Source organism: Odontesthes bonariensis, chromosome 7 (genome assembly GCF_027942865.1).
Source record: "Odontesthes bonariensis isolate fOdoBon6 chromosome 7, fOdoBon6.hap1, whole genome shotgun sequence".
Lineage (NCBI taxonomy): Eukaryota > Metazoa > Chordata > Actinopteri > Atheriniformes > Atherinopsidae > Odontesthes > Odontesthes bonariensis.
In genome coordinates, this window is record NC_134512.1 from 26,360,819 (window position 1) to 26,388,489 (window position 27,671).

Sequence of the window (27,671 nt, forward strand, 5' to 3'; positions counted from 1 at the left end):
CAGAGTACTTAAAATAACATAATACCAATAAAAAGTATGTGAATAATGACAAAAAAATAGATGAAAGTTGTAACGATAAAAACATATATAAACTGCTGAAAGATGAAAAGAAATTGGTTGTTCGCTGTAATGTGTCCTCTCATCTTTGTGGCATTTAGACTCCGGCTCCTCGCTTCTCTGTTCTCTCCACTCTCCCCCCCTTTCTACCCTGTCTAAAGATAGTTTAAGCCATCATTCAGATTTCCAGTCAACATAAATACAATAAATAACAAAAAAGTGATGCTTGTTCAGCCTCATGACCTGGATTCACTCTTTTTCATCTTCATCTATCCCTATATGTTCTTGTTTAGGCTAGTTCAGCCTTTGGTCAACTTCACATCTTAAATGACCGTATCCCACTAATGCTGAAAATTCACTGTAGACCTTTTAAATAACAGACATTTCAATTTGTCATCGAAGGAACATCACAGGTGTACTATACGCTGGAATTTCCCCTCGGGGATTAATAAAGTATAATTGATTGATTGATTGATTGATTGATTGATTGATACGTTATGAAAAGCAACTGTGTTCCATTTAGGTGAGACAGTTGTGGGATTCTTGCTTTGGGAAATCTTGCTCTCTGCCATGGCTTCTGGAACTGAGCCACCGTTCACAAAATTGGCTGAAGCTGCGCAGTGCGCAAGGTCTATAAAGCAGGCACCGCTACTGTTTTGCCAAATACCAAATTTGCTCTCCTGCTTTTACTGCATCCCATCCACAAACCTTATTATTTTTTTCACTCTGACCAATTAGAATTACTTTAATACTGAACCAAATTTGAGCAGCCCAGCATTGGGTTTGACCCTTGTGTAAAAAAAGAAAAAAAAAAAGCAGCATTCAGCTATCATACCTGCCTTCATCTTCCGAATTAAACTAAACACCCTACCAAAACAGTTAATGCAAAAAGGTTCCATTTGAGGCCTGATTTTTCTAGAAAGCTATCATATTTTAGCTTTTTATCTACCAGCTGAACAGATTGATGAAGTTTTGGAACCCGTCTTCTCCAAAGAAGTCAAAGGAGCCCTGAGACGTGCCGAGGTGGACGAGGAGGAGGACGAGCAGGACGACGGCCAGAAGGGGTATCAGCAGGTTCCAGCCAGCCGCCAGGATGTTGTACCACTTGGCCTTGTCTGAGCACTCCTGAGCCATCTGCAGGTTGCCTAAAGTCTTCTGATCCCTGGCCTACAAAAAACGCATACACAAATATTAAAAATGATGCCATGCATCCACTGAAGTAATACAGAAATAAAGAATCACCTCAGTTTGTCAAATGTGGCAAAACAGTGGAGGATGTTACAGTTTTGTGCCGTCTGCATGAGGAACAGAGATACAGACAGACTGTAAACAGTGAAAGGAAGGTGGCAAACAAAAGAATGTTCTAACCATAATTTTGTTCATTGCAGCTTGTCCCAGGTCACATTCAGGGCTGACCAATGCCAGAGTGATATGAAAGCCTTGCTAAGTATCACTGTGCCTTTTTGCTGAAATTTTCTCCGGCACTCTCTAATTTCTTATGACTACTTGCCCATTAAGAAGATGCCAATTATGCCATTTTTAACTCCCCACACAGCGAGTCACTGTCTTTAATTTGTGTGCCGAGTCAATAGTGGGGCTGGGATTCAGAGCTGCACCCAGTACAGACAGAAAAGAAGAGTTAAATATGGGTTTATATACACCCTTTTGGGGTGAACCTTTTAGGAACCGTTTTATCCAGGTGGCTTAGCACAAGAAACATTCAAGGTCCTTTTAGTAGTTGTTGAAAGGAAAGCTTTGATTTTCGATTTGAAGTTTCTACGATGTGTGAGATTGTATCACGGGCAGAAACAAGACTGCAATGCTTTGAATAAATATTTTTTTCCCCATTTTCCTGAAGTATGAGATCCATAGACCTGGAAAGTTTAAATCTTCTTTTTAATGCATCCACTCATTGCTCGGGTGTCACTTCTTTGCCTAGACTTTATCTCAGGGATTTTACTTTTTGAATTTTTTATTTTTTTTTTTTTACCTACATTGATTTTTCTTCATATTAGTTAATACAAACTAATTTGGGCTTCCAGTTCATAAAAAAAATCGTATTTAACACAGGTTTGAAAAAAGGTAAATACTATAGTGTCAAACATTCCCCGATGTTATCTGCATCCTGCATCAAATAGTGCACATCGGATGCTTTTCAAAAATGGTCTGGAATTTACAAATTGAAAATGTCACATTGGTCAAAAGCGCCAGAGCTCACCTTGATAGAGTAGATGAGCGCCATGAAACCCAGGCAGCAGAAGTTAACGTACAGGGTGTTACACAGCGACCAAAGCAGATAGTCCCTGGGAGCATTCTTTCCGGTGTTGCCCATGTTCACCACGGTGGACCCTGCCGGCTTACGGGCAGATTTACAGTTGGTGAGTGGGGTACAGTCGGAAGGAAAGTTGTATGAATGGTTATCCATGGTAATCGTGTAGAGGAGGTCTCTGGTCGTAAGTGAATAGTTGGCTTTATGGACTTGCTAGGCTTCCAGATGTTTAGTCTCTCGTTTGAAAGTGATGCCCCCCCTTGTGTAAGGCTTTTAAAGGCCCATGAAGAGGGAGGTGGCTGGGAGAGGACGCCTGGGCAGGGTCCTTTAATACACAGCAGGTCTGTCATTATGTGGCCAGGCCTAAGAGAGACTGAAATAGGGATAGAGAGAACAAAAATTTCGAAAAACTGCACAAGAGAAGGGCAAAGACTTCCCCCAAAGTATCACTAGCTGAATTTTTCATAAAAATTCTCTCAGAGGAGGTGTTGAACAGATGCTTGAGTTGGGAGGTGTTAATTAAAGAACAGTTCTAGGCCTCTACCAATGAATTTGATCCTTTAATTTTTTTGGATATGCAGCTGAATGTGTTTCTGTATGACTGAATGGCTCGCCGTGGAAACCATACTGTGTGAAACTTCAGGAAGCAGCTGCTGGTGGATGCGAAACAGTGGTGGATATCACACTTCTAGCATACAACCTTTGGAATACCATTGCATCCTGGTTCCTTGAATTTCCCCTTGTGAGTCACGATCAATCAGTGGATTGATGGAGGTTCTCCTCAAAACTCTTGATTCAAATGATTGGGTATTAAGTACAGTTGGGTATTCAACACTGTAGCTGCTTGATATCTGATATCTTGAATTGAGTATGCTGGAGAGCAGAGAAGAGTTCAGCATTATTGCTTCTATCCTCTTCTCTTCATTTTGTTGTACAGACACATCCAATTTCTTTACATTTTATTGTTTTATATATATTAGTAATTTAAAGGCAGTGTGAAGAAACCAGAAATATGATTGGTTGCCCGAGGGCAACCCCATACTAAAGAAGGCCAGTGTGCTGATATTGCTTAAAGGCACCAATGAGTTTTGAAGTCCTGTCTGCCAGAGACCATAACTGACAAGTCTGTCTTATGATTTTGTATCTGAGTGGCAAATGCAGGTCATGGATGTTGGAAAAAAATTAAAAATTAAATAGACTTTTTTCGTGGGGGGGGATTTTCACTTCCACAGGTACCAAATTTCAAATGAAGTTCTCGCCAGAAATCTTCCAACCGGAACATTTTTCAAAGCAGAAGCTGAAAAATGCAATTGTTTACTTAAGTAGCCAAAAGAAAATTTGTCACTTTTTGTGCAAAACAAGACAAGGCTGAAGTGTAAAAGAAAACTTCCCGAAGAGAGTTTTTTTTCATACTTAAAGTAACATTGGAGAATTTGGCAAATTATTTTGCTCTTCGGCTCTCCCTACAGTTGCGGGATATAACAGCACAGTTATAAAAACAAATCTCCGTGTGAGCCTTGCAATTGTGCAGCCACACACATGAATTTGCTGTCATGTGTAAGAGGCCAAAATGATGCAGTCAAAAGCCCACAAAAATGTCAAGCAATCGTAAAGCAAACCGGTGTGATGGGGAGCTGGAAACCAAGGTTGTGAACTGCTGTATGTCAGCCGGTGGCGGCTCAAAGGCATTATTTCAAAAGTAATAATGAAGGCTTATTTCTGCTTATTTGTATCCATCATCACACCGGGTGATGGTCTAATGTTGAATTATAAAAGTTAAGTTGAATTAATATATCAATGATTGATTTATTGAGATATGTTATGAATTCTAAAACTATACTTTTTATCTGTATTCATCTATTCGTCTATTCAACAGGGCAGCAGGACCACAGATCACTGAAATAAGAAGGATTCCAGAAAATAGAGAGAATCACAAAGCTCCAGACTCCCAGAAACACCAAAGGCAGGTGTAATCCACCCACAGTCATGTGGAAAATGTATGTACAAATTTGTATTTTATAGACATATTTGGACAAGCACACATTTCATCCCCATGTGAAAAAAGATGTTAGTGAATATGTTATTCTATGAATAATATATGAATGACTGCAATAATGTGGATATGCAAAACAAAAAGGCAGAAAAGGAAATGTTTAATTTGTAAAACAGTAAAGTTGCATGAAAAATGTATTTTATCATACTAAGTGTCCTTGATGCCAGCAAATCTAGCTAAACTAATATAACAGTAATAAAATATTTATTTTCTTTATCATATGCTTTATAGTATTGGATTATTATTACTGGTGTAATTTAATTTGCTTCCCTAATTAAGCTGGTTCCCACGTGGACCCATATTGGTTTTTAAATCATTAAAAATCATTAAATATGATCTTAGTCAGCTCCTTTACCCTGTGTGAGAAAACTGCTTTTCCCTCTGGTCCCACTGCTGGTTGTGACACTGGATGATTGAGCAGACATCTTAGTTTACATACTTTTCCACCATCCACCTGTAGAAAATGGAACTGTAACCTGCGCTGGAGTCACCTTTTTTCTCTTTTTTTTTTTAAAAGATGGCATCTTCCTGAACAGATCAGGGTCAAACACGACGTTTGCTAATGTGCAGCACACACTGTTTATCTCACATGACTCACTGTTTACGATTTCTGTCGTCCAAATCGCTAATATCAAACATGATAACCAACCATTAGACAGATCGATTCTGTGTGACCTAAACCTGGATTCACCAAATACTCTCTTTTCACTCATTAACACCCCCAACTCAAGATACAACCGTCCACCTTCTCTTACACAAAGTTTTAGTTTGCAATATCTGACCTGATTACCAAATAAGTATTCAATACAGCAATGAATTAAAAGTTACTTGTTTGTCTATAGTTTAGTTTGATTTCATGCATATGACATTAGCCCCATTGTAAGATGCCTATGAACAAGTTTTCTTTGAATGTGTGTCACATTAGCCCACACAGATCACTCCATCGTTCTTCCGGACAAGATAAGGTACCCCAAAAAACAGCACGTAAAAACGTCTCTGTGGTTAAAATGGACCTTAGTGAAGGGTTTATATTGCGCTGTCAAGGGGATGAGGTCAGGACGGACGATTTCACACGCTACATAAATGTTCTATTGGGTGAGTAATTTCCATCCCTTCTGAATCGCACGCCTATCCTCAGGCTCAACAAGCGATATTGTGGGTGTATCCTCTCTGGAACAACTTCTTATGTGTTTGGGTGGTAAACCGCCACCACCGCCCAGCCAAGGACACCCAGGTCAAGCTAGACAAGGTAGCTGCTGAGAACCAACACAGTCAGTGATTAGTAGGAACTAAAGTCAGCAGGATGTTATCCATGAACATACTTAACAATGTTGGGCGGTTCAGTCCAAACACAAGAAAGGAAAATGATTTATAGCAAACGTAGCTCAAACTAAGCAGTATACTGTGTATTGCATAGTTGTACAAAAAGTACTGTGGGGCTCCGATGATTAATATAGCTAACATCTAGTGGTAAAAGGGTACATAAACATAACAGTTCAATGCAGTGAAGCTGTCAATAAAATTGAAAGAAAATCAACTGATTAAGGCTTCAATATTTCATTGATTAGACATTTGATCAATTTGTGTGGTTTGAGTAAGTTATATAATTGGATATATTCAAAAGAAAACATAGGTATTCTGAAATTGTTACAAGCACGATTTCATGACCTCGTCAAAAAATGATCATGGAGAACGTTCAGCAGATTGTCACTGTGCACTCCTTTTGATTACAGAGCAAAACATCCTTCCGGTTATTAGGAATTGGACAGATTAGATAGGCATGAAAGGTTTGATCACATTCACACCAGCCTTTGGTTGCTGTGCTACATCTCTAAATATAATGCAATCTGGTGAAGATTTGCAAATAGTTTGAGAAGGCTATCTCTCCACAATAGGGTGCTCATCCGGCGGTGTAGATAGTGTTGTTCTTTGAAATTCTAAGTGGGTGTGTGTTAAGCCTTGTTAACCTTCTTTCTTATGTACAGAACCATATTATATCAGCGGACGTTGTGTAACACCTCAACAACAACAGCTGTCGCTCTCTGTACTGCTTCTCAAAACTTAATAGAAACCTGGTTAACCGCACACAACCTCAAACATCTCGTTCAGGATGAAGCAGCATCACGGTAGCAGAATAATGTTTCGTGCTGGAAGTCTTAAAAGATACCTAAAAGATATGTGGATTTTAGAATTTTGGACTTTAGACCTTATTCTCCAGATGTGGTCTCATTTAAAAAAATTCCCAGTTGCTCTGTTAAGGGCGGATTATACTTCTGCGTCTATCGTCTTGACGTGTTGCTTTGCAGCAGTTTCCCCTCGCGAGAATTTCGGTGGGCGGTGACGAGAACTTCGGCGGCGCTGGCGGAAGTGTTTGTTTTTACAAAAAAGAAAAAGTGTATGCAAGATATGGATTTGGAGTTGCTCGACATCGAAGAAGAACAGCTTTTTTTTTTGGAGTTGGCGAAAATGCAAAGGTGGAAGCCACACAGACAACCGGAAAGGCACACCGAGGACCAATCACAGCCGCTTTTGTCTGCGCACTTCCGTTGGTGGTCTGCGTCCGTCCGACGTGTAGTCAGGATTTTTCTGAGGTGCACGACGACGCGCGCAGAGCCTCTGCGTGGGGGAGTGGTCAAGATTTTGACGCTCGCAGAGGCTCTGCGTCCGAGCGTCAGAGGCTTTGCGCCTGAAGCATAAATCAGGCTTTAGTTATCATCTACAAAAGAAAGTAAATCAGCCCATCTGGTGGACAGAAGACATCATTGCACTTGGTCTCCTCACAGCTTCTTCAAGCATTTAAAGGGGAAGTTCGTTTTTTTAAAACCTTGACCGGAAGTCGGCGTCCTTCGGATGATATTTAGATTTCACGAGATCCGCGTATATCCATATAACGGGAGTGAACAGGGCATAGACAATACAGCCTCTAAATAAGGCATTATTTGACTTTATTTCACCAATACTTTAAAGGGATTGTTTGTCTCTTTTGACATGAAGCTGTATGACATCCCATACTAGCAATATCATTTATGAACATTGTGCTGCGTCCGAGTTCCAGCCTCGTTTTGGCGTTGACGAAGGTAGTCCGGCTAGTTGGCTGGGGCCACAAAAATAAAGCATTTTGCTTCTCAAAACAATATGCGTTCAAAAGAGTAATACATTTGCTTCACAAAATCGTTCATCCAGAAAAAGTCAGACTTCACAATCGCTTGGCACTATTTTCTCTCTACCTTCATATCACTACCGTGCAGACCGAAGTACAGACCGAGCAGTCCCCTGCTTACGAGCCGTAAACACCGTAACAGGTGCGGCTATCGGCAGGTGGCTGCACGCATTGATATGAAGGTTAAGACGAATGAATGAATTAACGTGTACTATTGGACTGTTAGTTCATAGCTTCCATGTTGTTGCTGCCAGAGCTAAAGCTGCCATGTTGTTGTTATTGGGGGCTATCAGGGGGCTTATGGGTGATTTCTACACATGCGTCTAGTGGGATGATGCATCGATGCGTGAGGCTGTTTTGCTTGAAAGAAGCAAAACAGATGTTAAAAGCTAAAACAATTCTGTAATTGTTACAACATGACGACAGCCTGGGGCTGCACGGTAGTGTGGTGGGTAGCACTATCACTATCAGAGCAAAATAGTTCCTTTTCTGAATCCTGACTGGAGCCTTTCTTTTCAAAGTTAGCATGTTCTCCTCCGTGCATACATCTCCAGTATTCCACCCACAGTCCTAAAACATGCATGTAAGGTTAAGTTGGGATTCAAAATTGACCCCAGGAGTGAGTGTGGGTGTGCATGGTTGTTTTTGTCTCTGTGTTTGCCCATGACGGATGGCCAAACTGTCCTCGAAATACCTTGCCTTTCACCCAATGGCAATTGGAATAGACTCCAGCTACCCTACAACCTCGAATTGGATTTAATGAGTATAAAAGATGGATGGATGGATGATAGCATATGTATGATAAATAGTGCGTAACATAATTTACATTTAGTTACTTTTCTCAAAAGCTTTTGCTACTTATCATGTGAAATAGGTGCCAATAATACTTCAGTCTATAGTGATTTCTAGACAACAAGCTAGCTCCTAAACAGCTTACAATCACAGATAATAGAATAGAATAGAATAGAAAAATACTTCCCCCGTGGGGGAATTTCAAATGGTCATGTAGCTCAATTTAAATATTTACAATAATTGTATTTTAGAACAAAAACAATAAACAAATAAGTAAATTAATGAATAAATAAATGTGAGAAGAACATGTCAGCAGTCACTGTTAAAAAGCCTTATGGGGACAAAGGACCTCCTGAACCTCTCAATCCTGCAGCACAGTGAGATGAGCCTCTCACTGCAGCTGCTCCTGTGTCCTGCCAGGATGCTGTGGAGAGGGTGTTTATTGCTCACCATCAAATAATATAACTTCCTCCTCCCTCACAGAACTGGCCATTTTTACCAGTTTATCAAGGCGCCTACAGTTTTTGTCTGCAGTGCCAGTCCCCCAGCAGACAACAGCGTAGAACAGTGCACTCTCAATGACAGTGTGATAAAACATGCACATCATATCAATGCAGACATTGAAGGAGCTGAGCCATCTCAGGAAGAAGAAACGGCTCTGTCCCTTTCTGTACACCGTATCTATGTTGGCAGACCACACCAGTTTATTGTCAGGAGAAGACAGTTCTTTTTGGTCCTGTCAGTAAAGGCCTCCACAAGGTTCCTGTATTCCCCCTCCTGTCCACCACGCACACATGCCACAACTGTTTCATGGTGGGCGCGGTGGCTAGGGGTACCCTGATTCCTCATTGTCCTAAGCTGTGGCTCAACTGGCGGCAGCAGCTTAAAAGCCTCTTGGTCCTCTTCTTTAGTCTCCAGATAGTCTGTTCTCTGTTCTCTTTTCACAAAGTCCCATTTCTGTGTTCATGTTATCCTGTTCCTACTTTCCAGAAAGGGGCCACCATTTTAGTCTCCATCTAACCACACAGGGCACCACTGGAAAGCCACTCTACACCTCCAACGTTCTCCACCTTCACTGGAAACCGTCCAAGAAACCACAACACCCCACGGGAGTTAGTTTTAAGTCTTGTTTCAACCACTTCCTGGTTTGTACCTTTATCTTCTTGGAAATATCAAGCATCACAAATCAATGAATTGTCGCTAACAAATATCTTCTCTCACAGAGAGACCCAAGCACACCTCCATGTGAGACATCCAACTGTCTCCTTCCTCTGGAACACACTGTGTATATTTTGTAAAAAATCCCTTACATGCATATCTGTTCTCTGCAGATCCTGCTTATAACCAAAACCCTAGCAAATACAGCCAAAATCCCAAATCCCCTTTCTGTCACTGTGAAGAATCATATTTCTACAGTGAGAAACTGATCTCAAACAGGCCACTAGTTTAGTTTCAGTACTGTAGCAGACTGACGTTTTTGACATCACAGCAAGCTGTTTTAAGAGTACTGTTGGCTGGATCCAACAGGAACTTTGGGGACCATGACCAGAGGGAAGTACGTGTGAAACTGGGCACTGCAGAAGCCTGAAGTTTGGGTTGTGGCAGACACCTTGGGGAATTTGGCAGGCAGTGGAATGAACGTTGTAGGTTGCAGCTTGTGGGCTGCACATGCATCGGTTTCGGTGACACAGCACGATGTGGTTTGTTTGCTGGGGCCACATTGCAGCAGCACAATGAGGGAGTTCAAGAGGCCAGACAGTATATTAACTGTAGCAGAGGGAGCAAGGTCATTCCAGGCTTGGGTTTGGTTGTCACCACGAGCTTGCCTGTTTTTGCCTGAATCAAACCAATGGAAAGTTAAAATGAACTGTTATCATTCTTTTGTTTTTAGAATCCAATTTTCAGTTCTTCAACCTTCTCATCCTTTTGTCCATATCGTTTAAGTTACTATAGTGCAAGAAAGCCTTCCTATTTGAGCTGCAGGAACAAGGTAAGGTCACCCAACTCTGTGTCTCTCCTGTTTGCAACTTGTCAAGTCAAAATAATATGAACGTGTTTAAGTACTTTTATGTGTGGCTGTGCGTTTGGATGTGATTCTGTATGTTTCTGTATGAAGCTAAATCCTGAGCAAATACAAGAAATCACTGCCCAATGGTTACAATGTGTTATGAGACCAAGCATGAGGAATGTTTGAACAAGCCAATGTTCTATAAAAGCTGTGTTTAGCGTTGGAATGGCAGCTAAATCCAACTGGGGTGAAATTCAACTCTGGACTCAGTTTGTTCTCATGTGGCATTAGCAGACATTTACGATTTGAAAATGTCACCACATTTGTACATTTCATTTCCAGTGTGACTGAAAAGGGATGAGGACGCAAGAGATGGACAGACAGATTGGGGCTTTGTCAGCAGTGTTGAGGGCGTTGCATTCATCCACTGTTGTTCAGAGGGAGCTCAGCCGAAATGCGAAGCTTTCAATTTCCTGCCCAATTTTATTCTAACCCTCACCTATGGTTACTGAAAGTCTGTGGTTGCTGACGTGGTTCAGGCATCTGATTAGGATACCTCCTGGTCGCTTGCCTTTGAACTTTTTTTCAGACACATCCAACTGGGAAGACACCAAAGGACAGACTAAGAACATGCTGGGTGGATTATGTATCCCATCTAGCCGAAAGCCTTGGGATCCCCCAGAGGGAGGTGGATGTTGCTGAGGACAGGGATGTATAGGTATCCAACCTGGGCCTTTTGCCTCTGTGACCCAACCATGAATAAATGGAAGAAAGTGGGTGTATGGATGGATGGATAGATAGATGTTTCCGGAATTTGGCCTGCATCAGAGATATTCTGATCATTATGAACAACCACTGATTCGGAGTGTCAATAGCAGAATCAAACGTGCTCCTTTACATTAGAGACTAATAAATTATATATCTGTTTTCTTGACATTTGTAGCAGTTGTCACAGCAATGGCGTAGCCACGGGTGTGCCAGGGTGTGCCAGGGTGTGCCGGTGCCACCCAAAGAGGCAGCTGGCACACCCAAAAAATTGCTGTCAGACGATGCGTTGCGACACCTGCAACTGCCAAACCTGGCGTAGCGTTATTTCTGATGAAATAATAAATGCGTTCAATCGCCAAGCCACGCCGTCTTCCCCTTTAAATTGAGAGCTGCGCAGTGCGCACAGGTAAGCAGCAATATCGTTGTGTCCCTTACTCTGCTGCTGAGCCCAATAGTTGTGTTCAGATGGTTAAATAGCTTTGTTGATCATGCGTAATGTGGATACGTTATGGCTCTGTGAGAGTGCATGAGTGTGCGCATGAGTGTTATATTTCACTATTTTCATCTCATTGGGCACGCAATGTCTGTGTGTGTGTGGGTTATGTTTTTGCGGTGTTTTTTTGAAAACACAAAGTGTGCTTTTTGTATTACTTTGTTATTGATTGATTTGAGAGCACGTCACATGAGTGAATGTTTAGACCTGCTGTGAACTACTGTTGACTATTACTGATGAGAATGCACACAACGTGTGGATATGTTTTGTGTTAATAATGTTGTATTCGAGAGATACATTCTTTTGAATGTTTGTGGAGGTGTAACACTCTGTTGAAAATAAATTTGGCACACCCATTATTTGCTGGTGCACACCCAATGTTTTTTTTCTGGCTACGCCAGTGTATCAAGTTATTTAATTTAATAGTTATTTATATCAAGGAAAGATTCTTGTATTCAAATTATGCTGGTGATATGACAGCAACAACAGCTAAAAAGCAGGAGCTCTTTTGAATTTGATCTGCAGTCGAATAATATCATTCCACCATTTTTCCACCAACATTATCTAAACATCTAAAAGTAGTGCACAATAGTTATAAATCAGAAAAAAAACGACTGATCCTCCGGGTGTACTGCCTCGCTGCTTTTCCAAGGAAAAACTTACTTCATCTTTTAGGGATTTGCTCCAATGCGTATAACAGATGTGAAGTCTCACTTGGGGAATTAAAAAAAGAAAGAAAACAAACAACAAACTGACAAACGTGTAAAAGCATTTTCAGTTTTCAGCTGGACCAGAAAAGCCTTATATAAGTACAATGTATTTACCGTTTACATCCCTGTCCATCTAAGCTGGAGAGAGATGGAGCTGATGAGAACAGGAACGTCAACAAAATATCAATGTACAAGTCTACGGTCCAGTGTGAAGAGAATATAGAATGTGATGGTTTTTAAAAATGTAAAATAGTGACACCAATCCCGTCGGGAATTAAGTGAACATTTTAATTAGTAAAAATAATGTTCATGTGACACAGTGTGGTTCAGTTTGGCAACAAAATTAGATGATATATTGCTACCTAAAGCATTTGGAATAAGAAAAGCTCACTCTTAATACTGGATCTTCACTGACTTTCAGAATAAGACACTTATGAAACGTTATTTCATTGCACTGTATACTGTGTATATGGCTGGAATGACAATAAACCCTCTTGAATCTTGAATCTTATGCAGTAGTTGGTTTATTTATTTATTTTCTTTGTTATACATCCATGCAAAAGTAGTATTGGCAAGCTATAAGAATGTTATAAAAAGTTATATAGATCAAAATTAGGATTTTAAACAAGATATTATGACATATTCAAAGGACCGTTACATAGTACTCAGCTTCATAAAACGTTTATCCCTTTATATCTGACAAACAACGTAGGCATTCAGGAAGCATTCACGTGTCACTGCCCACAGACCGTTTTCTGACAGCATGGTGCAGCCTGTATCCTGAATGGATTTATCTGGCTGCCCTTCTCCCCATTTAGTAAAGGTCAGACGTCGATTTTTCATATCAACTTGAAAATTTCCCACTTCCTGTCTGTTGTTGACGTTGATCCAGGCTGCTTTGTACACGTCCCAAAACACTTCAGTGAGTACGTTGTTCTCCTCTTCAGTCTGTGGCAGGGCCAGCTCCAAGCCTCGCTGGGAGCAGAGCTCCACGGCCTTCTTGAAAGACTCTCTATCCTTGTTAGACACAAAGTATTTCTGACCAACCTTCCGGATAAATTGGTAGTTTACAGCTGAAAGGGAACAGTTAAAAAAAACAAGGTGAAAAAGTGTCTAAATTGACATGATAAAAAAGAAAAGCAACAAACGAACAATTTGATTTTATCTGATAGAAATGTGCACTTATTGCAGCTGAGAGCTATAAAAAAACCGGCCAATGAAGAAATGTGACTCTAAATATTTTGAGTTCATATTATCACATGTACAATAAAGGAAGACAGAGGTAGACTACAAATTCAGTCACTTTTTCACAAACTTAAAGTGACCTACAAATAAAACACAATCACAGCACTAAGTTTTAGAACTGCAGAAAACGTGAATTTGTGGGCCACTGCTATTTGAAAATGAGGTAGGAATGTTACATTAGTTTCACAGGCCTGCTGAGACTCGACATCTTTTACTATTTCCTCAGATTGTAGTGTTTGTCAGAAACTTTAACAGCAATCAAACTGTCCTCAGTGAACGGCCCTTGAAGTTCTTGATCTTGGTACTCACCCAGCTCTAACTTTCTAAGGTTGTCCTGTAAGGCCTTGGTGTCTGGGCAATGTGAGTCAGCACCTGGATCAAACAGATCAAGTTCATTTGAAATGTTTGCAACAACATGGAGGCAACTCGTACAGGTGTTCGAGCTCACGACAGACTTAGAGTCATCAGTTTTAGATGTTCGACCTGTTATATTTATTCCATTTTTTATGAAGACTAAATGAGTTTTTTAATGACCATCACAGCAGATTAATATGAGTGTTTACCAGGGCAAAGGTACAGTACAGGGAATGGCAGCACAAAAATACCCCGTGGCACCTGCACTCACTTTTTGTTCAGTGTCCAGTAGGTTAGAATTTACTCCATTTTACAAATCTGAAATACCTTGTTGATGACTTGCATAATCATAAGAGAATGAATGTTGGTGACTGAGTGTTGACTGAGAGCTACAGAGTCTGAGTTGGTGTCTCAACCCGTTTTAAAAAATGCAAGATATGGAAACATTTGCAAAATAAGAGTTCAAGATTGACAGAGTTGAATAAATGACACTCCATGTAATGTGCAATGCACTTGCAGTTATCTTTTTGCAATTCCACTTTCTCTAACAAATGTTGATTGTGTGGGTTTCATTTCATTGTGCAGAATGTTAAAGAAATTTGCACTGAAAGGAATTTCTCCATTTTTCAGTTGAAAATAGTACACATGCAAAATATCAAATACAAAAGCTGATAAATGTCATAGTTTATTAACAACTACATGCTTGCTTTGACTTCAATCCCTGCAGCATTTGAAAAAGTTAAGATGAAAGTAGAAGCCGAGTCACATTCGTATAATCCAAAAAAAAGGGGCAGAACATTGTACAAATAGATAGGATTAACAACAACATGTGTTCCGTTACTGAAATTGCATTGACTTGGAACTCGAAGAAAAAGAGCCCTTACAAATGGACAGGCTCTTTTCTTACCTTTAGAATAAAATACACTTTACAATACACTGTAAACCAGTTCAGTTTACCCTCTAATAAATACTAAAGCTATGAATCTGCTATATATCTTTAGTATTTAGTGTTGGCTCACAGCTGTGGAGAATTGACTAATTTGCTTTGATATAACTGTGACCTGTCATACTTATGATCACTAACCGATTACTGATTATTCTAACCCAATTGTTTGATTTTAAATCTCTGAGGAGATCTTGTAGTGGTAATCTTAATAAAAAAAAAAGTAGAAAAAAAAAACGTGTAGTTATTTCAATCTCCTCACAATGAATGCCGGAACCATGGAATTGTCTTTTTGCAGGATTACCTCTACAAGATGTGCAAAAAGACAATTGGGACAAACAATTGGGTTATAATCCTTATAAAGTTCACAATAATCAGTGCAAAAATATGATTTTTTTCCTATGAAGAAACTAAATGGGAGCATTTACAAGTTAAAGCGTAATGGAACCCCAACTGAATTTTATCTTTTATTTCTGCTGATTTAAAATGATCTATTAAAAAAACAAGAACTTGAGTTCATTACACACAATAAAGATCAATTTAGAATGTAAAGGCTTTCATCTTTTTATGTCGCTTACTTGGTTATGCATCTGAACTTTGTTTAACAAATAATACACCCGTAGAAGAACTACTACTGCTAACACTGTTTATACTTTATATGTTGTATATTGTGTTTCTGCTGACCTGTAATTAATGAAATATTGTAGTTACTCACACTTAAACTAGTTTAGTGACTAATCACCTTGTTCACAAATTCCAGGTTTTCCTGGAGGTCCAGGTAGTCCAGGGTTTCCATCCCGACAACCAACACCTGATTTGAAATAAGAGCAATTTTAAGATGTTAAACAATGCCAAAGCCACCCAGAATTGTGAAAAAAGGAAATGTTGGATAATTGATAGAACACATGGTAGCTATTCTTATTCATCTTTTGTCCACGGTGGGTTAAGTGGCACAAGACCCAAAGACGAACAGAAGATTTTTGCAAAAACAGGATTTTCTTTTTTCGATGCTAACAAAGATAATTTGTCAACTTCCCTCTAAGGCTGACATTTCTTTCTAAATTCTCTTGGCAGTGCGCACCCATGGGACCTAGAGCGTGCACTTCCACCACAAGCATTCGAAAAGCAGAGGTTATCGCTCTCCAAGGAACAAGTGATTTGTTAGTACTTTTCAGAGCACAGATGGGGCCATCAGTAACTGAACACTTTGCGTTTTCAAATCTCAGTTGTTCACGTTGAGGGCATCTCTGCTCATTCATGTTCTTATTGTACCATTTTGGAGAGCAGCAAAGCAGAGCAGCAGGGAGACTCCTGTGGGTCAGCGACAAATGAGAAGCAGGTATGAAGTTTAGGATTCTGAAACAGATGAGGCTTCAGGTTCTTTTCTGTAGTTTGAAGTATGATGTCTCTTTCTAACTGGAGGATTTCAGAACACACCGTACTGTTGTGAATGCATCTTAGTGCAAACATCATGATTTCATTGAGGGAAACTAAGGGAACAAACGGTATTTTATGCTGATAATTACCGGTGCATATGAAAGACAACTGAACATATCCATTTGTTGCTTCTACAGCTGCTCAGAAACAGAGTTACTAAATCTCAACAATTCAGAAGACACTTTAGCCAGATCCCCTCATTCTTTCCTCAACAGAAAGCTTCCTCTAGTTTGGGAAATAATTGCAAACTATTTGGAGTTATGAATAGTGCAAAATTAGGCTGCTGCAACGTAACCAGTTTAAGAATTGAATGTCTGGAAACGATCGTGCCGCATTTACTTTAACGGTTACTCAACCTCCCTCAGCACTGGAATAATTGCTCTTTGACAAGTTGTTTCATATCTTGAGAGACCAGATCAGTCAATCAGCTTGAAGGAGAGGGTGGAGCGGATTCAAAGGCCTGAACCCATAAAAAGCTTCTGGCTTCAATGAGACATTACACAAGAGACATCGACTGAAATTCTAAGAAATTACATACATTGGCTCCACTCAACTGTTCTCTATCTTATAATCCATACATTCACATATCAGGAGGTTTTATGTGAAAGCATCATGAATTAGTAAAATAAGTGTACTATGTTTGTTTTAAGAAAGAGGCTCTAACATACTTGTGGTTTACTTTTGTTTGCTTACTTCTCTAACTTTTACTATTTGCTTTGAAGTTTGATGGGAGCTATAGGGTCTGTAATAATGTAATATATATTTAAACATTAACAGATCAGAAGCAACTGGTGAAGTCAAGGAAACCAACCACTTTCACATCGCAGTCCAGGTATCCCAGGAAACCCAGACATCCCACGTGGCCCAGGTGGCCCAGGTGGCCCAGGTGGTCCAGGTATCCCAGGTATCCCAGGAAACCCATGATCTCCTTTTTCACCTTTAGGACCAGGCAGCTCACTGTAGATAGCAGGAGCCATCAAGCAGAAGATGCAGAACAGAAGACCAAGCCTCATCTTCTGAATGAAGAACAAAAATCGAAAAAACAAGTTGTGGCAGCCAACTTATTTGTCCTACGTTTCTATGTGGATAACAGTTAATCCAAAGTAATTAGCCAGAGTTACGTTAATGACACTTGCTTCTTATAACAAATTCTATCTCCAGTAGTTTCAGTCTTGAATTTTTACATGCAAGTAAATAGTTGAGTTGTCTATAGGGCATTAATTATGTTCATTTAAAAAAAAAGCATTGTAAAAAGGAAGAAACTGACAGTTAGAAAGGGAATGATCTAAGAAATGTGCTGCCTCGTCGTCTCCGTTTCAAAACACAAGTGATGAGGAAAACAGTTCATCGTCAGATATGTGAAAGATCCAGCCCAGAGGAAATGAAAAGCAGTTTAAAAAAAGTGAAATATGACACGCACAAAAAAAACAAGACTCTGTGGTATAAAAACAAGACCCTGGCGAGAGACTTTTGTTTAATGCATGCATTCCATAAGTTACACTGCTTCCCATTAACTCATCCGAGCAAAACCTGATGGAGTTTTAAATATGTCACCATTTGAAAATCCCACAAAAACATTAAACAACACTAATGTTCTGCCCTGTCATCAGTTTGAACTAAACCAGGTTGGATGGGAAGTGTATGGCCATTCTAGATCATACAATGTCTATAATGTGAAAACCTACATACTGATTTTCTGCCATGTATTCTAAATCACACACAGTGAAGAAGAAACTGTTGGTTTCATCGGTCAGATGTTGAGGAATTCCTTTATATGTTTACGAACTGGGGCTACGGTCTCATCTGTTTTTTAGCTTGCAGAGAGTGAACTCTGTCAGCATTCTCACAGTGAGATTAGAGTTTTGAAATCCACCTCAAACCTGATACAAAAATCCAAAACACAACTGCACAAATGCTGTAGCCTAGAAATCTAGACGCCCCTAGCGGCCGCAAATGGAATTTGCTCCGGGGCCAGTCTAGTCACTTGTGGTCGTTTTGCAACGTTCCAAATCAATAGTTGATCGAGCCAATCAAATCGTGAGGAGCGGGGTCGGAGGCCGGGCTACCTAGTGACGACAGAGGTGCGACGTTTCAGTGTGTAGTTCCAGAGAGAGGTTAAAAAAAAAAAACTCTCTTTAGATTTATAGGGAAACGAAGTAAACTTACATCTGAGAGCAATCCCCAGTCAATTGCGAGCATGATGTACCAAAGACAGCGGGCCGATCTTCGTCTCAGAGCTGACAAAACTCTCCGGTAAGGCATTTGAACGGTCAAATTCCGTTAACGGGACGAGAGTAGTCAAAACGGCAAACCGGAAGTGCATTGCTCACTGCGGCTAGCTTTAGCAGCGCCGAATTCGTGGGAACAAAATTGTAAATAGCCGGTATTTTGTCAGATTTTCAACACCTTGGGGATCTAAACGACTACTTTCTCGCCTGAAAATGTTTCAAATGTTGCTAAAGTTTACAGAGTTGAGAGCTTAAGAGAAATCAGCTTTTCAGGCCATAGACTACTGACCACAATGTACATTCCGTCGCGTTGACTACGTAACACTTCTTCATCGCTCTGATTGGTTGTTGCGCCATCCTATTGCGTGGCGTTAAAACTTGACAGACAGCCGTATATCCCGCCCACACTGCTATCCAGCGTTACTAGACCCCTGTACAGCTATTTGCTGTACGGGTCTGGCTTGCTAGGCTACAAATGCTGACCAAAGCATGGAAAATATGACATGTTACAGTATTGTTAACATCTATGGCTACTGCTTTTTTTTCGGTATTGATTTAATTCTACAAACCATCAAGGACCCTTAGGTCCTCTAGTTTTAATTATCACCAAATTGAGAATCAAAGCATATGGTGAAGCCTCTCTTTGTCACTATCGCCCACAACTGTGGAATTAAGAAAGTGCCTCACTTCAGCAATGGGAGAAGCGAACGTTAGTAGTTTTCCCATTCAGTTTTATGTTGTATGTATGTCCATGAAACTAAGACGCTATGCATGCATTCCATAAGATACACTGCTTCCCATTATTTTAATACCAGTGCTGGCTAAATACCACAATGAAGTTTCTACCTGAATGTGATCAAAAGATAGTGATCAGTTTTTACTTCAAAGCCAGTAGTTTGTTTGCCTGTTTGCTATTTTATTGATCAAACTACCTGCCTTCTCTCCCTGAAATCCACAGCAAAACTGAAAATATTTCAGCATACTATTTCACCAAATATGGGGAAGGAAAAAAAATGGAGCGCAGGGTTTGGTTCATCTATCTGAGATTTCCACGATTCGCGGGAATCAATGTTATTGCGGTTGGCTTGCAAATGCGTATGTGGAAAAGAAGTGTTGGTGTTTCCTGATAATATTTCCCCCACTTCTGCTCTGCTTCCATATTATCATCCAAGTTACATTTGTATGGGTGAGGGTGTGATATTGGCTGGGCCTCTGAGCAGGCTCGCTCCCATGTGGTGTTCTGGTTCAGGTTGGGCAGCAGCTGAGCGGGTGAGCAGGTAGGGTGAGTGTATGTTAATCTATGTAAAGATACCAGTTTGGATATGTGCTGTCCTGGTTGTGGTGCAACATTAAAGGTGAAATACATGCATGGAAAACCCCTGTTGCTCCACCACTGGAGGAGGAGCGTAGTGTCAGTCTACTTTAGAGGCTGCTCATAAATGTCTTTATCTTAAAAAAAACGTCAGAGGAATGTTGACTGTGGTCTTTTAAGTGTCATTGGGGGAGGTTATTTTAGCTACAGAAAGCTATTTAAAAAAGTCAAGGTCTCCATAACCAAATTTGAATAACCGACTGAATAATTGCTTTACTTGTTTCACACTGATGGCAGACACCACCGCCAGGACAACTACAGGAGTCACCAACATGCACCATCTGTCTGAAAAGATGAGGAAACATGATTTGACCAAGATCCATATGGACCGTTGAAATTTTCAATGTTTAGCCGAGTGAACATTGCCACCCAGTTAGATGAGAGCTACAGGCTGGTAGTTCAGGGTCACACAATGATGAGGTAAGCAGAAATTAATACATCCTAGTTTGCCTCTTCGACTGTTTGAAATTTTATGGTGTGTTTGATTTTGCCTTGCAGGGCAAAGATGAAAGAGAGGGCTCAAACAATCCTGGCATTTCATTGTGGCAAGGATGATTTCCACTGTTTTCAATTGGACTTCAGAGACCGTTCAGAACAAACTTCTGAAGTGCATGCTCGGGGTCGTCACGGGTCGTGTAACAGAGGAGGTCAAGTCTGCTAAGTTCGTAGCCATCCAAGCCGATGACACCACTGACATTTCAGCACTGACATGGCTTGTGCTTGTGATTAGATATATAGACGTGCAGCTTACAATGCAAGAAGGCTTTCTTTTAGTTTCCGCCTGTGGGTGCAACGTCTAACTCGACTACCAGTTTGTTATTGGAAAGAGTGGACAGCCTGTTTTTCCTATGGTGCCAACAAATAGCTCAAGCATATGATAGAGCCTGTGTGATAAGTGGAGAGTAGGCCATGTGCAGTAGTAAAAGCTATAAAGCCAAGATACACTGACCACACTAAGACCAGCTATCTTGGATTCCCTTATTCTGCTTTTGTTACAGTTTTCTGATGTTAACCTCGGGAATGAATGAATTACAAGATGTAAAGATTGACATCCCTTCTCTGTTAAACTGTTTGATGACCACAGTAATTTTATTTGTGACTATAGGGCTTACAGTAAGTGGCTTATGGAGCAACAGGGAAATCTTTGTGTGAGTTGACTGATGGGGTGGTTATCTAGCTACCTATCAATTTACCTATTAAACAGGTAAACTCTGTCATCATAACAATCAACCCCTTCCCACCGTTAAATTTCTGGGGACCACCACTGCGATGGACTGCAGCACATCTTGATTGTGTAATCGTTGAATCAGGGGTACAGTGTCGTCTGAAATGCTTATCTCATCACTTGCAAGCATGTGCACAAGGCATATTATATTATATGCATATTCATTGCGAAACTAGTGTTAAAACTGAATTCAACCTGGAGAGACTCACGCAGAGAGAGAAGAAGACAATTAAAGGGTTTTATTGACAAGATTTCTTTGGCGCTCGGGCCCCGGCGGAGGACATGCAAGCTGAACCGCTGTGAGCTTGAAAGTCCGGCAAAGGGAGATAGATGATGGATATCTTCCCCCCGGGACCCAAACCGTACGAAGGAAGGAGAGACCGAGGACCTTGAGACACCGGGTGGAAATGGGGAGGTGGTGGGATGCAGCTTGGCTGGCGAACAGGGAGAGCCCGGGAAGGAGAGCCTTATATCTGGATCTGGACGGTTGATGAGCGATTGGCCACACCTGGTGAGTCTGCCATGTTGAATTTGCGGCTAGCCTTCATCACAGCAGCTTGCAGACAGACGGACAGCATGCCATTACATTCAGTTCTATAGAGAAGACAGCGGCATTTCTGGATCATGTTTATGGCGTCTTTACGTAATGGAGCTTTAACCTGAATCTCTGGATGGAACATTCAACTGTGCACGAAGAAAATTATCTGGAATTGTTCCTGAGTCCATACAGTGCGCTCAGATATTTCTCCAGATTCTCTGAATCTTTTCATGATAATATGTACGATGATGAATTTTCAAAGTCTTGGCAATTTTGACGTTGAAGAAGTGTGATCTGAAATTGCTCCACAATTTGAAATTATTTTGAATAATGCTGAATCTCTGAGCATCTTACTTCTGAGAGACTCTGCCTCTCTAAGGTGCTCTTTTTTTTATACTCGATCATTTTACTGACCTGTTACCAATTAACCTAACTAGTTGAAACATGTTCTTCCATCTGTTTCTTTTTTAGAACCACTTAATTTTCCAGCCTTTTGTTGCCATGTTCCAACTTTTGCCACCAACAGATTCAAAATGAGCTCATATTTTTAACGAAATGTGAAAGGTCTCATATATTTTTTATATATTCTGTTGTTAATAAAATACTGTTTTATAATGTTTGCCAATTTTATTGAATTTTTACTTACATTTTACACAGCATTACAACTTTTTTTGGAATTAGGATTATAACTCTACTTTTACCCTTCACATGATGAACTCGGAATATCAAATTTAGCCCAGCCTCCCCCCACACAGCTCATTGCAGACCCGTATATTCCCTCTGTTGAAAGGAAGCCTGGTCTCCTGCTCCACTGAGCACCGATTCAGCTTATCTTTTAAAAGCACAGATTGCTTGCTTTGTAAATCATGAGGTCACGTACATTATTTTTCTTTGAAACTGATTTAATATCTGCACCATGTCAACAGACAAAAGGAAGGTATACAACATTCTTTTGTTGCTCCTTAAAGTCACAGCTTGGCCTACAGCTGACAGATGATGTAAGCATCCAAAGAGCAGTCTCGCACCACACGCCAGAAGCCGTTATCTGACAGTATAGTGCAGCCTGTATCTTTAATGGTATCATCTGGCTGTGCCTCTCCCCATTTGGTGAAGGTCAGAGGCTGATTGTTGATATTAGTTTCAAAGTTCCCATCAGCTTTTTTATTATTGACACTGATCCATGCGTTTTTATCATCTTCACCCCAGAGCTGAGCCAGCATGCTGTTCTCCTCCTCACTCTGGGGCTGAGCCAGCCCTAAGCCTTGTTGGGAGCAGAACTCGGCGGCCTTCAGGAAAGAGCCTCTCTCCTTGTTGGACACAAAGTATTTTTGCCCAATCTTCCTCACAAAGTTAAAGTTTATGGCTGAAAAAAAGACAACAACATGCGGCGGATCAGGAAGAATCACCAAGGAAACACATCTGGTATAAAAAAAAAGTTCAACTGTTCTTAATTCTTAATGCTGACGTGTACTCTTTTCCTTGAAAATGATACCATCTACACACATCACTTGTGTCACTTGTGTCAAAGTGAATTCAAATCCATGGTCGCTAAATAGGGTACTTACCCAATTCTAACTTAACAATGGTCTTCTGTAAAGTTTCAACATCCCGAACAACAGGACCAAAGAGATCTGATTTGAAAAGAGTAAATTCAGGTGTCAAAGTTCATTCAGCTGTATGTCGCTCACTGATGTGAAAACTGTATCAGTGATGTCTTTTCTTTAACTCACAGAAACATGCACCTTACAATATAAAGCAGACTAGATCTCAATACTTTTGCAAATGTGACAGACCATGCTTTTATGAGATGTGCATGGAATTTAATTACATAACCCAAGAGCATGTTTTTTGTTAAAAAGAAATTCACATATACTTTCAATCTTGTAATCAATTATTATAATGTAATGAGCTAAAATTAAAAAATGAATAATAATAATAAATAATTTGAATCAATTAAACATTACAGAGATTGAATTACTGCAGATCTGGATGCAAAATACAGGCTCTCCTCTTTCTCTGTCCATCACAGATAAATGTGTCTGTACCTTTTGTCATGAGTTGTGCACAGTTAGGAATAAAGAAAGAAAAAACTTTCATCCATAATAACTCTACGGCTGTATAATGTGCATCAAGAGATGCAAAAAGATAAATACAACAATTACTGAAAGTATTTCAACAAATGTCTCAGGTAGCTATATTAAATATTGATCACCTGGTCCACACACTATTGCTGGTCCAGGTTCCCCAGTTGGTCCACGTGCTCCATATGGTCCCGGAAATCCTGAGTCCAAAAAGAATAAGAATCTGACTCAGCTTTTTTGGCCAATCATGTGTACACGTGGAAAAACTTGACTCCAACTATCATTACTCTCTGCGTAACTAAACAGGAATAGATGTAACGGTTAATACCAAGGCCAACACATTTGAACAGACAAACGTTAAGAGTAAAAAAAGTGCAAAAAAAATTCATATAGAAAGGTTATAAATGCAGTAGAGGATTATGTGCGGTGGTTAGCACTGCCGCACAGCAACAGGGTTCCAGATTCAATTCCCGGTTGGGGTCTTTCTGTGTAGAGTTTGCATGTTCTCCGCGTGTATACATGGGTTCTCTCAGTGTACTCCGGCTTCCTCTCACCATCCAAAAACATGAATGTCAGGTTAATTGGTGACTGGGATAGGCTCCAGCCCCCCCGCAACCCTAAATTAATTAAAAAGGTATGGAAAATGGATGGATAGAATCACATAAGAGAGTTAAGGAAAAACGCTGATCAACTTCTTAGATTTAAGATAAATATATGTATACAAAAAAAAGAAAAGAATGATAACTAATTGTAAACCTTTTTGGCATCGAAGTGAACCTAAATGTAAGGCAGTAAATAACTGATTAAACAAGTAAATATAGAGCAACAGAAAAGGCTTGTCTCCTGTAACTCAGACCAGATGTTTGGCTAAAGCCTGCCGCTAGGTGGCAGTGTGGTTCCATAATAAATATGTAACGGTGTATATTAACACCAATTAGTTTTGACAATGAAAAAATACAGTCTTTTGGGGTATTTTCAGACAGCACTATCATGCTTGACAGTAACTTAAAGCCCGGAACAAGGTGGAGTGTCACATGGGACTTAGACACGAGAGAAATGGAAGAAGTAACAAGAGATGTGTTGTTGCCAATGTGACGGAGGACAGATTGGTGTTTTCTCTTCGGGGAAGCATTGGCTTACAAAGTTAACTTTACAAAGCATTCAGACAAAACCTGGGTCTTTCTGGATCCTGATTTGTCCTCTTAATTCTGTGTGTGTGCACGAGAACTGCATTTAGTGAAACAGAAACTTATTTATATACATATTCAGTGGTCTTAGCTGATTTTCTCTCGGGTAAAAAAACAAAAAAACACAAGTAGGTTATTGTACAGAACCAGCTCAAATCCTTCTGGACAACCTCAGGACAGGACAAGGCTGCAAGTCCAGATGGTGTCAGATCCAGGTTCCTGAAGTCCTGTGAGGAGCACCTAACTAAGATTCTACAGCACCTCTTCAACCTTAGTCTGAGTCAAGTAAGGTTCCAGTGCTGTGGAAGACATCCTCCCTTGTTCCAGTGCCAAAATAAAATCTCAAACATCGTGTAAGTGACCGCAGGCCAGTTGCCTAACATCCCATATCATAAAAGACCAGGAGAAACTGCTACTGGTTCACCTCAGAAAGAAAGTAAACATCTTTCAGGAAACAATATGGTTTGCTTATCTTCCTAGAGGTGGTGTTGCCATCATCTACATGCTTCAGCGCACCCACTCTCATCTGCACAAAGCAGGCAGCACAGTGAGGATCATGTTCTTTGACTTATCCAGAGCTTTTAATCACCCTACACTGTTATGTAAGAAGCTCCAGAATATACATATAAATGTCTGCACAACCACCTGGATTATTGGCTGCCTGACAAACTGACCACATTTTGTGAAACTGAAGGGCTGTGTGTCTGAGAAAGTGGTCAGCAGCACAGGAGCACCTCAGGGCACTGTACTCTCACTGTTTCTCTCCACTCTGTACACCTTGGACTTCCATTACAACTCAGAGTCCTGTTACCTCCTGTATCAGTGATGGAAAAGAGGCTGAGTACAAGAAGCTGATCAATCACAATCACCTCATCTTGAAAACAATCAAAACAAAAGTGATGATTGTGGATTTTAGGAGGACCAGGAATAAGTCAAACACTGTCTCCATTCTCTAATGTGGACTGCTCTATAGCCCAGAGAAATCTGGCATGCTGCGTTTTGCATAATATTGCCATGAACGAGGGTCTCCCACTACCTGAAGGTGTGGTGCCAGAAGACCCCCTTCATGGACCGCCCCATCAAAGTGCCATCATGATGAGGCAACAGCTGATTGCACGGCTTTAGTTGCAGTCATCGGGCACATTTTTAAGCCATTTTTATATCAAATTATTTCTTCATCACTTCAGTGACATTACGAACTACAGGGGACACGGAATTAACAGAAATCGTAATATTTCTGTGGACAAATTACGTATCCATGAATGGGAAGTGCAACTGACCAAAGTGATATTATGCAAAGGACCATATGTGAGTCTGGAGAGTCGATATGTATCAATTTAAGTTGCTGTTAGTTTCTTTGCCATGAATTGGGAAATGTTGCCATAAATTCTTAGCTGTGTTGGGCTATGTTCTCTTGGCAGTAGATTTGACAGCCTTCTCTCTCCCCTGATTGTTTATAAAATGGTATCAAAGAAGCAAGAGAGAGCCAGCAACTCAAGTGAGTTAATGCTGGATGAAAACAGCCAGCACGGTGACATGAACAGCTGAGGTAAACTATGGTTACAGCTTAACTTTAACAAGACCATTGTCTTTGTCCAAGTACACAGGCATAGGAGTGGCATCAGGTTATTGTCTGAAGTAAATCTGACCGAAGTGACTGATTGTGCTTGGTTATAAACTCAGGATTTTATCAGAGTGGAGGGACGGTCTTGAAATGTTCTACGCAACCACGAGTTGACAAATAGTCTAAATGAGCTGCATTCATTGACACTGTTTCACAAGGTGGTTGAGAGAACAGTTGTTAAGTTAAGCTAGTCATTTTCACCTCGCAATCCAGGGGGTCCAACGGGTCCCCTAATTCCCGGATCCCCTTTTTCACATTTGGAACCAGGAGGACCCGGCTCCTCACTGCAGCCTGTATGAACCATCCAGCAGAGGACGCAGAAAAGAAGATAAAGCCTCATCTTCTTGGTGTAAAGTGGAATACTGTTGAAAAAGTTTTTATATACAAATTTTTAAATACAAATATACAGTAGTTAGTTATTAACGTGGTGTAAAAAACAAATGAGATTAGTCCATTTCACAATTTGAATTCATCACAAATCAAGTCTCTGATAGTTTCCACTTTGCAACAGATACATAATAGTGTATGTGTCCTTTCAATTGGTTTTCATCATGTAACACTTAAAAAATATTCAGTTCAACACACAAGTAAAAAATCAAGTTAAAAAGAAGGTACCATTCAAATGTGACATTAATCATGTTCTGATTATCATTGGAAAAGGAACTTACAGACTAAATAGGAGAATCTCCAGAATGTGATGTTCCTTTGCTGTTTCCAAACTCGAGTAACACAAAACAAACCATTTCAAATTAAATTTATGCAATATCCAGCCCAGAGGAAATGAAAAGCAGTTAAAAATGCTGAGCGTGCAACACAAAAGAGAAGCGAAAGTATCAGATGTTCAATCTTTGTGAAGTCTTATGTATCCTACAAACAGTAGTTCCTATAAGCAGCAGTTCCTCTTTCAATCCAAGATTTTTAGTTTTTTAGTTTATCTGTTTTCTTGTAAATTTACCTTTTTGTAATATGTTCTGTTATATTTTCTGAACAAAAGAATTCAAAGCAGAAAATGGTATCGAGTCTTAATTTCCATCTTGAGTTAATTGATGTTGGGTGTGTGTTTTGATGTCCTTATTTGCTCAGGATGTGGAGATTGGATCAAAGAGAAGTTTCAGTGCAATCCATTA

At 40.2% G+C, this 27,671-nt stretch overlaps 3 protein-coding genes and 1 long non-coding RNA gene across 8 annotated transcripts; 1 reads left to right on the forward strand and 3 right to left on the reverse strand.

Annotated features, from left to right (window-relative positions):
- Positions 1-121: 121 nt before the first annotated feature.
- Positions 122-2,569, reverse strand: LOC142384752 (interferon-induced transmembrane protein 5-like). Its single transcript, XM_075471054.1, has 2 exons — positions 2,276-2,569; positions 122-1,224 (listed from the first exon to the last, which is right to left on the reverse strand). The coding sequence occupies exons 1-2, from the start codon at positions 2,480-2,482 to the stop codon at positions 1,003-1,005; spliced, it is 429 nt and encodes a 142-aa protein (XP_075327169.1). The 5' UTR covers positions 2,483-2,569; the 3' UTR covers positions 122-1,002.
- Positions 2,570-12,816: 10,247 nt separating this feature from the next.
- On the reverse strand, positions 12,817-18,821 carry LOC142384248 (mannose-binding protein C-like). 4 transcript variants are annotated; one of them, XM_075470345.1, is made up of 6 exons: positions 18,456-18,538; positions 17,557-18,355; positions 17,101-17,305; positions 15,595-15,663; positions 13,865-13,927; positions 12,817-13,383 (listed from the first exon to the last, which is right to left on the reverse strand). In XM_075470345.1, the coding sequence occupies exons 3-6, from the start codon at positions 17,300-17,302 to the stop codon at positions 13,001-13,003; spliced, it is 717 nt and encodes a 238-aa protein (XP_075326460.1). In that variant the 5' UTR covers positions 17,303-17,305; positions 17,557-18,355; positions 18,456-18,538; the 3' UTR covers positions 12,817-13,000. The 4 variants fall into 4 exon arrangements, with proteins under 4 accessions (XP_075326460.1, XP_075326458.1, XP_075326461.1 ...); XM_075470343.1 differs by lacking the exon at positions 17,557-18,355 and having other exon boundaries at positions 17,101-17,302; positions 18,456-18,821; XM_075470346.1 differs by having other exon boundaries at positions 17,101-17,302; positions 17,557-18,544.
- On the forward strand, positions 18,221-22,267 carry LOC142384251 (uncharacterized). Of its 2 annotated transcripts, XR_012770045.1 has the most exons (3): positions 18,221-18,542; positions 20,127-20,309; positions 20,388-22,267. It is a non-coding gene; the product is annotated as an uncharacterized LOC142384251 (long non-coding RNA). The 2 variants fall into 2 exon arrangements; XR_012770044.1 differs by having other exon boundaries at positions 18,221-20,309.
- A 266-nt stretch (positions 22,268-22,533) lies between these two features.
- On the reverse strand, positions 22,534-27,303 carry LOC142384249 (phospholipase A2 inhibitor clone 09-like). Its single transcript, XM_075470347.1, has 5 exons — positions 27,213-27,303; positions 26,746-26,906; positions 23,865-23,933; positions 23,218-23,283; positions 22,534-23,015 (listed from the first exon to the last, which is right to left on the reverse strand). Exons 2-5 carry the CDS (start codon positions 26,882-26,884, stop codon positions 22,633-22,635), a joined length of 657 nt encoding a protein of 218 aa, XP_075326462.1. The 5' UTR covers positions 26,885-26,906; positions 27,213-27,303; the 3' UTR covers positions 22,534-22,632.
- Between the last annotated feature and the right edge of the window lie 368 nt (positions 27,304-27,671).